The sequence below is a fragment of the Hippocampus guttulatus genome, chromosome 3, assembly GCF_054856545.1.
Source record: "Hippocampus guttulatus isolate MCC_2025c chromosome 3, RoL_Hgut_1.0, whole genome shotgun sequence".
NCBI lineage: Eukaryota > Metazoa > Chordata > Actinopteri > Syngnathiformes > Syngnathidae > Hippocampus > Hippocampus guttulatus.
In genome coordinates this window covers 4,782,101-4,794,166 of record NC_141263.1, presented here as the reverse complement: position 1 = coordinate 4,794,166, position 12,066 = coordinate 4,782,101, and the positions used below count along the sequence as shown (strand labels likewise).

Genomic DNA, 12,066 nt, shown 5'->3' with positions numbered 1-12,066 from the left:
GAAGGCCGGAGCCAGAATCTAACCCTGCACCGTGAGGCCGGCCTTCTAACTAGTCGACCACCGTGCCGCCATCTCTCCATCAACTAGTCCCAATTTCTGAGAACTATTATGGATTTACTGATTTAAATGTAAAAGAAATGAACTGTATAGAAGGTTTTCAAAATATGACCTGATGCAAAATCATCCGCAATTGCTTCTACTGTATTCATTTACAGGTACATAAAATATAAGAGCTGGTCCAATTTTAACATTTCACATAAATTCTTATAGTGAGCAGCACAGTGTTAATTGGTTCGCACATCCGCCTAACAGTACAGAAGTGCAGTGTTCGATCCAGCTCTGGCCTTCTTGTGTGCAATTTGCATGTTCTCCCCATGTGTGTGTGGGTTTTCTCCGGGTACTCTGGTTTCCCCCCACATTCCAAAAACATGCATGGCAGGTTAATGGATCATTCTAAATTGCCCCTAGGTGCATGATACACTTTTAGTATGTTCATTTGTCTCGATTATTGCGGTTGTTACGGAATGATTCCTGTTATTACTAAACAATAATACAAAGAATACATGTTACCTTCAGGGCCAATAGCAAAATAAAGGTGTATGACAGAACAATAATTTCCGACTTGTTATGCAAACATGCTTTTAGGAAATTATAACATGCCAGCCCTTACAGTATATTACAAGTTAACAGTGTCATAATTTTCACTTTGACATCAGAAAGCATCCCTGGTTATCTTAATAGTGTTTGTGTTTGTATGGGATATACAGTATACAGTATTGTCATTGTTATTCTTTGGCTTTTGACTCAGCATGATACTTGATTTTTAGTTTAACTGTTTTTGTGCTTTCTGTCTTTGTTCTTAATTATTTGGTTTTGTTATTTAAATTATTTTTGCTCCATGTACAGAACTTTGTATATAGCGGTGGTTGTTTTAAAGTGCTCTATAAATGCAGTTGAGATGAGTTTAGTTGAGAGTTTAAAGGGTCAAATCCAAAAAGTGGGGTCAAGGACACAAATTACACTTGTTAAATGCACAGCCAATATAGTTGTGTCTGCAGAGATATCATTTTATGGCTTTTAAGTTTCTTTTTTTTCTCTTCCATTTCAACACATACGCTGCACGTTTTCCCATTGGTTCACACTTCTGCCGTACAGGGTCATTTTTCTCTGAGCATACTGGCTCTTCTAAAAAACATGCATATTGAATTAATTGAAAATTCAGAATTTTTGAAAGTGAGTATGTTTGTCGACAACAGCACATTTGCCCTACGATTGGTTTGCGACCAGTCTACGGTGCAATATCAGCTTGATAGGCTCCAGTTCACCTGCGACCCTGATGGTGGACAGCCAGTATAATTACGAAAAAAATGATGCATTTATTTACTTCACATATTTTCCTCTACAGTTTCTTCATAATGTGCTCTGAGAGTACTTTGGACACATAAGTATAGTGTGTGTATTTATGTCAAAAACATAGCATATTTGTGGGTCGTTGGGTTTTTTTTTGTATCTGTTTGCTTGAGTTAAAATGGATTTCTTTTCAATGGCAATAGAAAAAGGTAGGCAAGTTGAAACAAATCAAGAGAATCTCTTTTGGGCTAATAAAAATGTCAGGTAATATATGTGTTGTAAAAACATCATTAAAGACAATGCAACAATACTGTACTGAATACTGTAAATATTGAAAATATATACAGTAGTATATTGTATATGCAGAATTTCAACTTCGCAATAGCTCATCTGTAAGGACTTGGGCTATGGATACAGAAGGGTTATGGTTTGAATTCCGCTGCTGGCTGAAAAACGGCAGATGTTTAAGAAATACAAGTTAGGGTGCATTTGCGCAAGGCACTGATCCCCCCCACCACTAGATCAAGAGTTGTACCACTGTTTTCGTGCCCCTTATATTCTTTGTGTGATAAGCAATACAAAATACACTCGTGACAAAAACTTAATGCCCTTTGGGTGAAATTTTACAAGGAACCTGAAATGCACTTTAACCTTTCAAGGTGAACTTAATTTGACGTTGCATCTTTTGAATGGCCCTGTCCAATTGCTCAATGTTTCAATACTTTTTGCACAACTTGCTGTATCCTAAAAAGGAGCTAAATTTAAAATTCACACGATGTGTTTGATCACTGATCGGACCAATACTTGTCCTGATTCAATACTGGTGGTACGCAAACGATCTTCTTTAGCATGCCATCAACGTTTGGCATCATGAGGATGATACGGAACATTTGTTAAACAGTCCCTCATCAGTGTACTGTAAAGGGTCAGATGTAAATGGCTGCTGAGCTTAGTTTTTCAAAGATTGTCATCAGCCAGTTGTATTTAGCTAATGGAGATTGTGATAGCTATCAATATGGGGCTAACCCCAATTCATGCCCCTTAATTCAGTCAAGCGCGTGCCAGTTAAATTTGTTTCATGCGTCATCAAAACATCCAATTTAAAATTTCAGGTTGTTTCAGTGATAAAGGTCTTTTGCACCAAATTGGGCCATTTCCAGTGGCCAAAAGTGTTCAGTCGGGCCTGTACCTGAATGTATGGGTAGTGAACTGACACAGCGGTGGCACACTGGCCACCATTAATGTTGAACCTTGGCAGACTCAAACCCATAACCTCTGAACCGTGAAGTGGATGTGCCAACCACTCGAAGGTCATACCGCCACATCAAACATCTGTTGAGAAATTTGCCGCTCAGCTTTGTTAGAAAACAAATGTAGTGAAACATTGTGGACATTTGCATTACAACGTCAAGAGGAAGTCAAATGAAGTTCCCGTGTTAAGGTTACCGTGCATTTTAGGCTCATCTAGAAAATTTCACCCAGATGTCCGATATCCCTAACTCTTTGTGAGTAGTGCCTAAACAGCTGAGTGGAAAATTATTGTCCCCTTGAGATGGTAATAAGATATATTTGAAGACATGTGTAGCCCCACAAATCAATACTGTCTCTAACTTTGAAAACGTTTCATTTTGCGTGCGCTTAGATCTCCTATCCCAGGCAACTTAATCCTAAAATGCCTTATGTAAAAGTTAATTTGCACGCACAAATGGCATATCCTACAGACAATTTCAGTACACCTCGTCATTAGGTGGACGTAGGATACCTAGCGATCAGACGAAGTAAAGAGTAGTGAAGACAAAAGTGACAGAAGTCGACAGTTACAGGCTGGCAAAGTTTGCCCTTCGTGGCGTGGTTCTGTATGCGCCGAAAGCAGGTAGAACGGAACCAGTCTGGAACGCGTAAATACTAGGTTTGTTTATGCAGGAGCACTCGTGTGTACATCCGACCGTCGCGGCCTCAAAGATAAATATGGTCGTCCACATATGATACGGACCTAAGAAATGCCGTTTGTAACCTATAGTTAGATAGCTCTATGCAGTCCGTTCTTGCCCCACTAATCGTTTGGGTCTGGATGGATGAGAAGGACTGAGTATACGTCGGAACTACTTTGTGGGGGATAGCCGTGCTGCGCCTTTCTCTCCCACTCGCTTGTGCTAGTCCGCCATCTTGAATTTTAATGTTAATTTCTTTCTTTCTTTTTTTTTTAATAAATGTGTTTCCTGTAATGTTTACGGTGCCGTTTCAGATTTCGATGACTTTTAAGCAGGGTTGTTATATTGCACGGTTATTTGACGAGGCCACCCGGTGAGTAAAACGTAATTTATTCTGTTTCCGATGTCTTCACTTGGGGCATTTAACCATACTATCGCGTGAAAATTATTTATACTTACTGTAATATCAGTTGGTTGCTAGCATCATAACTGCCCAACATTTAACCAATTACTTAAAGACCATATATTATCTTTGGCATGATATAGACGCGAAAACGAGCTGACTGCTTCCAAATCAAACAAGCAAAGCTAATGGTAGTGCATTAGCAACTGCTCACCGCTGCTGTTTAGTGGCTTGTAGGTAGTCATATTTTTCGTTTAATGTAATGTGTGGCGCTAACTATAGTAGCTTTTCCTCGTGTGTGAAAGTAACCTAAATTTCAGTGTTGCGATAATGGTACTGGTAGTGTGTTTTACCGACCGATTGCTATTGACAATGTTAGCTTACTAAGCTATAAGAGCACTGATGAAGTTCAATGATAATGTCTCAAGTGTTCACTAACAAATAGCTCGCCTATAACGCGAGCAATCTGTTAGTTAAGTCGTCAAAGGACCATTATTCTCTGAAATGTATTGTTTTGTGTGTTGACTGATTTTCATGCAAATGAGGATTTCTTAGTTCACTCTGAGTGTACTGTGTACTAGATTTCTGTCAAATCACCGTCAAACTATAACCCTAAACAAGCATCGTTGTGTCAGAATCCTTCGGTGTCAAGCGGTTTATGTCCGCGTTACCTGCTAACGTCAAGTGATTGTGAGGCATCAAGTCAGCTTTGTGTTTATTTCGTTTTGTCATGACATTCTGCCGGCGTCCGATGGAGCTGCAAAGCAAAGCACCGCGGCCGAGCCTATCAGGCGTCGTCCTGGTAGCTAGCTCCATGCTAACCAAGGCAATGTGTGGAGCGGCACCTGTTAGCAAACAATGCAAGCTAATAGCCGAGACACAATTTGTCGCCTCCAAATGTTGTGGTGGCCTTCCGGGTTTCCACCTTAGTTCACATTGTGCATGCGTGCCGCGTGCCTATTGTCCATTATACTTTGTCTGTTCGTGATCATAAGGAGTATCGCACGTATTGTGCTTTGGTACAGGATCAGCGGGGTTCAGTTTGGATGCACGAATAGCTAATTGTTAAAACTGCGTCTCATGCATTATTTTAGGTTACCACTAAACAGCGCTACAGTTCCGCTTGTGAATGCTTTCCGTCGCTCTGTTCAACCGACCCCGGCTCACTGCGGAAATTGGCAAAAGCTTATCTTTGTTAAGCACGTCATCCCTGCTGCTACAGTGGCCCATTAAGTTCAGAACGTCCAGAAGTTGTTTGACTTGGATGTCTTATTAAAAATTTTTTTTTGCATTTGATCTAGTGGCTCTGAAACATGAACGAATTCCAAATATCTGCATCTGTTCAGCGACCGTCATAGTTCTCGCCCGTAAAATTCAGAAGGTCCAGAAGTTGTTTGACGTGAATGTCATTATCAACATATTTATTTGCAGTACGACTGAGTGACTCTCAGACATTGACTTTTAAATATTTGCATATGTTTGTTCAATGTCGCAGTTATCTCCAGATACCCTTGTGAACTGCAAAATGTCCGCCAAACATAATGGGATAAATAGGTGCGTTCTTCATCCTTTTAAAAAGGGTGTCAGTTTCATAACTGTCTTAAACTTTGCGATACTGCTCTGTCCTCTTCCTTCACATCAAATTGATTGCACCGTTTTGTTTCTTTTCAATGTGTTTTGCAGAATTCATATTCAAGACGCCAGCCTTCCCCACTCAAGAGTGTTTCTTCATCTCAGAGACTAAATGCAACTGGACCGGGGGGCTTGTGGGCATGAAGTGGCTGGGCGAATCCAAGAACATGGTATTAAATGGCAGACGACATGGAAACAAGTTGACCAGCGAGCAACCTGTGAGCCAGAGCCAGTCTCGGTCTCAGCATTCACAGCGGGTCTCCCTGCGCCACAACAAAGCCCATCCCAGAAACCGAAGATGTAGCCGTAGTGAGTTGAATGTGTTTTTGGTTATAAGAGATATAGCTTAGTAGCAGTTCCACATTCTGAGGCTTGCTTCTTCTGGCAGGGTTTCATGCAACCAGCCTTGAGGCCGAGAGGCGATATGTGCCCTCGTCAGGTATGACTGCTAAGGAGCTCTGTGAGAATGATGACCTGACCACAAGTCTCATATTAGATCCTTACCTGGGCTTCCAGACGCACAAAATGAACACCAGGTCAGATATTTACTAGGGTGGAACTGAAGTTTTACTTTGTGGGGGTTTTTGGGGGGGGGGGCATAGGAATACACTGTGCATCTATGTTCTAACTTAATTTTGTGTTGTTAATGTGGCCCTCCAGATTTCGTCCAGTCAAGGGAAGGCAGGAGGAGCTGAAGGAAATCATTGAACGCTTCAAAAAGCATGATAACTTGGAGAAAACATTCAGAGCGTTGATATCAGGGGACTGGTCCCGAAATCTTTTTCTTCACAAGACAAAATCTCAAGAAAAGCTTTTTAAACAACATGTAAAATGTTTTCTTGTTTTCACAGTCCACTTTCATCATCCCAATTGCTCCAATCACTCGGCGATTAACTATACGGTCTTCCACAGGTTTTTGTGTATTTGCGGGTGTTTGCCACTGACAGCGGGTTCGAGATTCTCCCATGTAATCGCTATTCTTCAGAGCAAAATGGAGCTAAAATTGTGGCAACGAAAGAATGGTAAGTTCATGCCATTTCAGTCATAAATTCATGCTCTGGACATTTTCTGAGCTAACCTTTCAGTGCTCATAACACACTTTTGGACCTGATCTTTTGCAGGAAAAGGAACGATAAGATCGAGTACTTGGTGGGATGTATTGCTGAGCTGTCGGAGAGCGAAGAAAACATGTTACTGCGGCATGGAGAGAATGACTTCAGTGTCATGTATTCAACGCGCAAGAACTGTGCACAGCTCTGGCTGGGGCCGGCTGCTTTTATTAATCATGGTATTAGTCTGTTGCGTTTTATAATTCGGGTTAAAACATTCCCTTTATTTGTCAAATAGCAGCCTTTTCATTTTAACATTAATTGACAATCCCATATGCGGGTTCTTTTTCCCCCTTGGGAAAATAACTTTGTTTTGGCTCAGATGGTGGACAGTATTGTTCACAAATTGCCATAAAAAAGTTAACAACAGCAAAACTTTGTACTAAAAGAAAAAAAGAGCATCTACTGTGCTTGTAAACAATCTTAAGTGAGGTAGTGTGGAGTCTTAACAGAGAACTAAAAACAATCTTCGATTACGTGGATGTTTTCTGGCAGGTAGTAATCTAGTCACCCATCCTCAGTGTTGTGCGCTTTAGTTTAATGTTCCCGGGAGCTACGCACCTTAAGAGAAGTTCAGTGCAGCCTCTCTCACTTCTTGACTTTCCTCTGCATTTCATTTTATTTTGCTTGAAAGTCCACTTTGACAAATAATATATATATATACTGTATGTATATATATATATATATATATATTATATTATATATACAGTATATATAAAAAAATTGTACACAGTACTAATCAAAACTTTGGACGTGGTGTCTCATCTAATGGTGTGAGGACGGTGTCAGAACGTTTGACTTTCAGTTTTATTCCACCAATAAAATTGTTTGCAGTATAAAAGTTTATATAAATAAAAATGTCACAATAAAGACTTAGACTAAGACTTAGTATATGCCTGGCACTGCCACGGTTCAGTAAATAGGTGTTCATGTACACCCTCCTTGCTATGTGAGGAAATGTCAATTATTATCTGGTAAATGTTTTGTCCACTTGCCAATGCAGATGATTAATTTGTGATATTTTCTTGCTTTTTCAGATTGTCGTCCAAACTGCAAGGTGATTAACTCTGCAATTGTTGGGATTTTTTAGAATACTTTTGAATTTGTAATCATTTCTAAATAAGCTTTGAAAGCACACACAAATGTATAGATTCATTCCCTTTTTTGTTGTTGTTGTTGTTGTTAGTTTGTGTCGACAGGGCGGGACACTGCCTGTGTAAAGGTGCTAAGGGACATTGAGCCAGGCGAGGAAATCTCTTGTTACTATGGAGATGGATTTTTTGGGGAAAACAATGAATTTTGTGAATGCTACACCTGTGAACGGTAAATTGGAAAATGTATTTTCACACACAGTATCATCACATTTAATGTCTGAACTTGGTTATGTCAATAATTTGGTCACTGTCGTGTAATAGTTTGTGTTGCTGATATCTGGAAAATAGAAACATCAGTTTTTGAATGATCCAGCCAAAATAACACGACATTCAGACAAAGCTTTCTGATTATGTTCAGAAATTCAATTTACATTATAGAAATATGATCAATACATGCAGCGTTTACACTCTTGACAATAAACTTTTCAATGATGACCTGCAGTTTGTCCGAGTGTTGTCTTAAATTCAAATTCTTTCATTTGTTGTCCCGCAGGCGCGGCACTGGTGCTTTCAAATCCAAAGCTGGACTGCCTGTCGAAGTTCCGGTGATCAACAGCAAATACGGGTTGCGGGAGACAGACAAGCGTCTGAACCGTCTGAAGAAGTTAGGAGAAGGAAACCGGAGTTTGGACTCTCACTCTGTAGGCTCCCACACCGACGTAGACTCTCAGGAATCGCCCAAAACACATCAATGTAAGGGTTCATGCCGTTTCTTTGCACCACTGAGAAAGCAAAGCAATTTTCACTGGGCAATACAATTTGATGAAATGTATTCCGAATGTGCATTCCAACTGGAACAGGGTAATCGATGTATAGAGAAGGTGGAGAAGAATTATTATATATATAATAGAGATTTAAAAAAAAAAAATCCCCTGACAATCTGCTTATACATGTCGTTTTGTCTTTGTGTAGCTGCAAGAAAAAGATCATCTGGTCTCAAGTATAAAAACAGGACTCAAACAAGACAGACGTTGTCAAGAGCTCTCACTACCTCATGTTCAAAACAAGGACGTGTAAACAATAATAGGGTACCAAAGAGACTAAAATCCCAATCAAAGCCTTCACTAAGTAGAGTCCAGTTACGGAGTCGCAGAAGGGGCGCGGAGCCCAAGGCGTTGGCCAAAGGTGAGACCTGCCAGCTGGGTCTCAGAGACTCAAAGGTGTCGCTGTGTAAAGGCGTCGCCGTAAAGAAGGAGAAGGACGGCCAGGAGCTGGTCCAGCAAACGCTAGGCCAGCGGGGATGCTTAACACGTCACGCTGCAAAGGAAAACGTTAGTCTCACGGTTGTGCAACATGGTAAGGGTTGCCTGTCGTCAACGTACAGAACTCGCAGGTCCACCCGGACACTCGTCAAAGCCCAAGAAACAACTGGCGGTGTCAAGCTGGACCCCGGTGCTATGCACAACTTGAGCCCAGTCTCCAGTGCAGTGGTCATTAAATCAGAGCCATCGGACTTGGAGGAGTATCTTCACCACGAGATAGGGCTAGAGCAGCCGGCATTGGATGCCGGCTATGCCCAAAGGGGCTCATGCGCACGGCTGAAACGGCCGATACGGCTCGGGACGGAGCGAACAATTAAATGCGAGGACTCGTACGGTGAGCCATTTATGCCAATGGCATCCGGTCATCCCACCAGCTACTCAGACTGCGGGAAGGTTCTCTTGAGCTTCTCCGACCGGCACAGGGATTACAACGGGGTTGCCAATGGCAGGAAATCCCTCCGTCGGGACAAGGGCAAGAGTAGCTGTCGCTCACAGGACAAGGGGAAGAAGAAGCGCAGGATCACCCGTTATGATGCCCAGTTGATCCTGGAGAACACGACGGGTCTCCCCAAACTGACGCTCCGCCGACGGAGAGACAGTAGTAGCAGCAAGACCAATGATCCTAACGATGTCATCGGTTCTTCCGGTCTTTCTGCCACGTCAGTGAACTCGGCCTCTTCCAGCAAGATTAGCATCAAGTTCAGCAAGGACCACGACAAGGACAAAGGCAGCTCGTACATAGCCAAACTCAATAACGGTTTTTCCCCCGTGGTGCACAGTAACTCGACAAAGTTAAAGATACAGCTGAAGAGAGAGGATGACGCGCGGAGACTATCCCAGATGAAGGCGGACCAGCTGTCCTTCAACGGTGACATGGGTCCGAGTTTTGAGGCTCGAGGGGGTGGACATCGAACCCAAAAGATTATGGCAGAGCCGTCATCCGAAGATGAAAATGATGCGGATGCTGATGACGACGAGGACTACTTTGACAATGAGTTTGAAGACGATTTCATTCCACTTCCCCCGGCGAAACGTCTGCGACTCATTGTGGGTAAAGACTCCATCGACATTGATATCTCCTCCAGGAGGAGAGAGGATCAGTCTCTTAGACTCAATGCATAGCTTGTGGAGCTCCTCCCTCCTGTCCCTGTAAATAAAGAAAACAAGCGAATCAGCTGTCATGTTGATGTAAAATAAGTATAGTAATTTAAAAAATTAAAAATCTACAAATCTGGGCCAGTATTCATAAAGATTCAGACGTGTTCTCAAACAATTGGACCTGTCTCATCTAACCAGAAGACCAGAACAAATTTCACTCACTCAGAAGACAAGAGTCATTATGAGTACGGGCCCAGAACATTACTCGAAGGGGTTGCTAACTTAAAACAAATCTGCTCAATTTCAATTCCATTCATCCGCAAGTATCTGATGTGATTTTGTTTCCCCACCGCTGGTTTACAGCAACGTTATGTAACTGTCTTACAATACCCAGACAATTGAATAAATTGTCATTTTGGAATTTTGAGAAAGATGACAACCGGAGCATGTTTGATGTTTTGTTGCATTATGTTGATCACCTGTTGGAAAGAAATGGCCGAGTTGGTTGAGCCTTCCAAACAATGTTTCTGAGGAAAAAAAGCACAATTATAAACTACAGTGAAAAAAAAATCTACATATAAAATGGAAACTACCAACTTTTCTCGAAACAGACACTTCTTGGGAACTAATAGGGACGGCTACCGGTTTGACACACACTTCAGAAATAAACTTTGCTTTTCATCATTTTGCAACTGTTGCGAGAATATGCTGTACAGAGAATCCATGGATGTGTATTCGAATATGTGAACACAACAACTACAAAACTATGATTTAGAAAGGTCGGAAACAATGCAGCAATTTATTTCTATAAATCTCTCAAAGCGTTAACATTTTCAAATACATTCTTTAACATTCCTAGGAAATCACAATGGTTCGCTATTCGAATATGCCCACTGGCTGCTCGTGCAGTCCTTGCGGGATACCTGATGAGGATCGGTGTAAGATGTGAGTGCATTGAAACTGAAAACGACACAATAGCTACTAAGTCATCTGCCCCATTTGAGTCAACGCTGCCTTTTTTTTTCTCCGAATGGTGCAACAATTCATTTGGAAACCCCTCATTGTGGCACAAAATGACTTGTTTGGAAGGCACTCCACATGGCAGGAAAGAGAAATCTCAATTCGCTCCCTTTCTACTGATTTTTGTACTCCAGTCAAGTTAGTTGGTTTACGGGCAGAAGTTGCAAATGTCGCACTCACCCTGTGCGCTTTAGGAAGCGGGATGGTCTGCTTGTTGTACAACAGTCTTTGTTTGCCGAACCTCATTGAAAATTGAGAGAATTGTTTTCTGTTCAACTATTCCTTTCAGTGAGTGCACTTGTTATATTCATAATGGACATTGAAATTGTAGAAAGTGTACAGTATAGTGACTATCCACTCTGTCTTATAGGCAGGTTTTTATTGATCTTTGGTTTGTTTGTTTTTTCCCCTCTGTTTGTATTTTATTTTTATTTTTTTGTATGTGAGAAGCCATGCTGAATGTTCAGTGTTGGTGCAGTTGGTCCAGAAGCATTATAATATTGCTCCGTCACTTGATTTGGATTCATGTGCCATGTTTTAATTACTGCAGTCTCTAAAGCCAGGACTTTGATTTCCTTTCCGATCAGCGTTTTTAAATGTAAACAAGAGTTGAGTGAAATAAATAAAAGCACATGGTTTTGTTATACATGACTGTATTTAATTGTGCCCAAGTTTCTTTCATTTTGGAGCCACTTTGTAATAAAAACATGGCATATCAAATTCAGTCATTATGCTTGTGCATAAAGGCTACCTTCAGAAAATAATGTACAGAAAGACTGGCTTAAATTGCTTCATCACAATTCACATTTTTTTAAGAGCTAAATTTGATTTCTCTTCCAGTAATTTTGCAAGCAAGACAGTTTGAGGAAGCACACGATCTCAAACATACATGGCTCAGAATCATTGATTGATTTGGTGCCATACTCTCAATTGCTTTTGATTTCTTGCCTGTCCCATCGTGTCTTGTACACAGCAGCATATCGTCAGTCTTCAATTCAGTCCAAATACCTCTGAGATTTTGTCATTCACACATTTTTTTTAAAGTATATTCAATCTAGTATCAACAGGTGCCTTAATAGATTTGACCAAATTTATAGAAGAAATCTT

The 12,066-nt window shown here is 41.1% G+C and overlaps 1 protein-coding gene across 3 annotated transcripts; it reads left to right on the top strand.

Moving 5' to 3' along the window:
- The first annotated feature begins 3,106 nt into the window (after positions 1-3,106).
- kmt5b (lysine methyltransferase 5B) lies at positions 3,107-11,605 on the top strand. Of its 3 annotated transcripts, XM_086106913.1 has the most exons (11): positions 3,255-3,654; positions 5,180-5,238; positions 5,368-5,625; positions 5,705-5,852; positions 5,977-6,142; positions 6,229-6,338; positions 6,438-6,604; positions 7,463-7,482; positions 7,612-7,748; positions 8,073-8,272; positions 8,492-11,605. In XM_086106913.1, exons 3-11 carry the CDS (start codon positions 5,457-5,459, stop codon positions 9,961-9,963), a joined length of 2,589 nt encoding a protein of 862 aa, XP_085963039.1. In that variant the 5' UTR covers positions 3,255-3,654; positions 5,180-5,238; positions 5,368-5,456; the 3' UTR covers positions 9,964-11,605. The 3 variants fall into 3 exon arrangements, with proteins under 3 accessions (XP_085963040.1, XP_085963039.1, XP_085963038.1); XM_086106914.1 differs by lacking the exons at positions 3,255-3,654; positions 5,180-5,238 and adding an exon at positions 3,107-3,223; XM_086106912.1 differs by lacking the exon at positions 5,180-5,238.
- The last annotated feature ends 461 nt before the right edge of the window (positions 11,606-12,066 follow it).

Excerpts from the sequence above, each read along its gene's own strand:
- kmt5b (XM_086106914.1), top strand. The coding sequence starts at position 5,457 with ATGAAGTGGCTGGGCGAATCCAAGAACATGGTATTAAATGGCAGACGA. Across the intron at positions 6,605-7,462 it reads GGCTGCTTTTATTAATCATG|ATTGTCGTCCAAACTGCAAG; the intron begins GTATTAGTCTGT and ends TTGCTTTTTCAG. Across the intron at positions 7,483-7,611 it reads ATTGTCGTCCAAACTGCAAG|TTTGTGTCGACAGGGCGGGA; the intron begins GTGATTAACTCT and ends TGTTGTTGTTAG.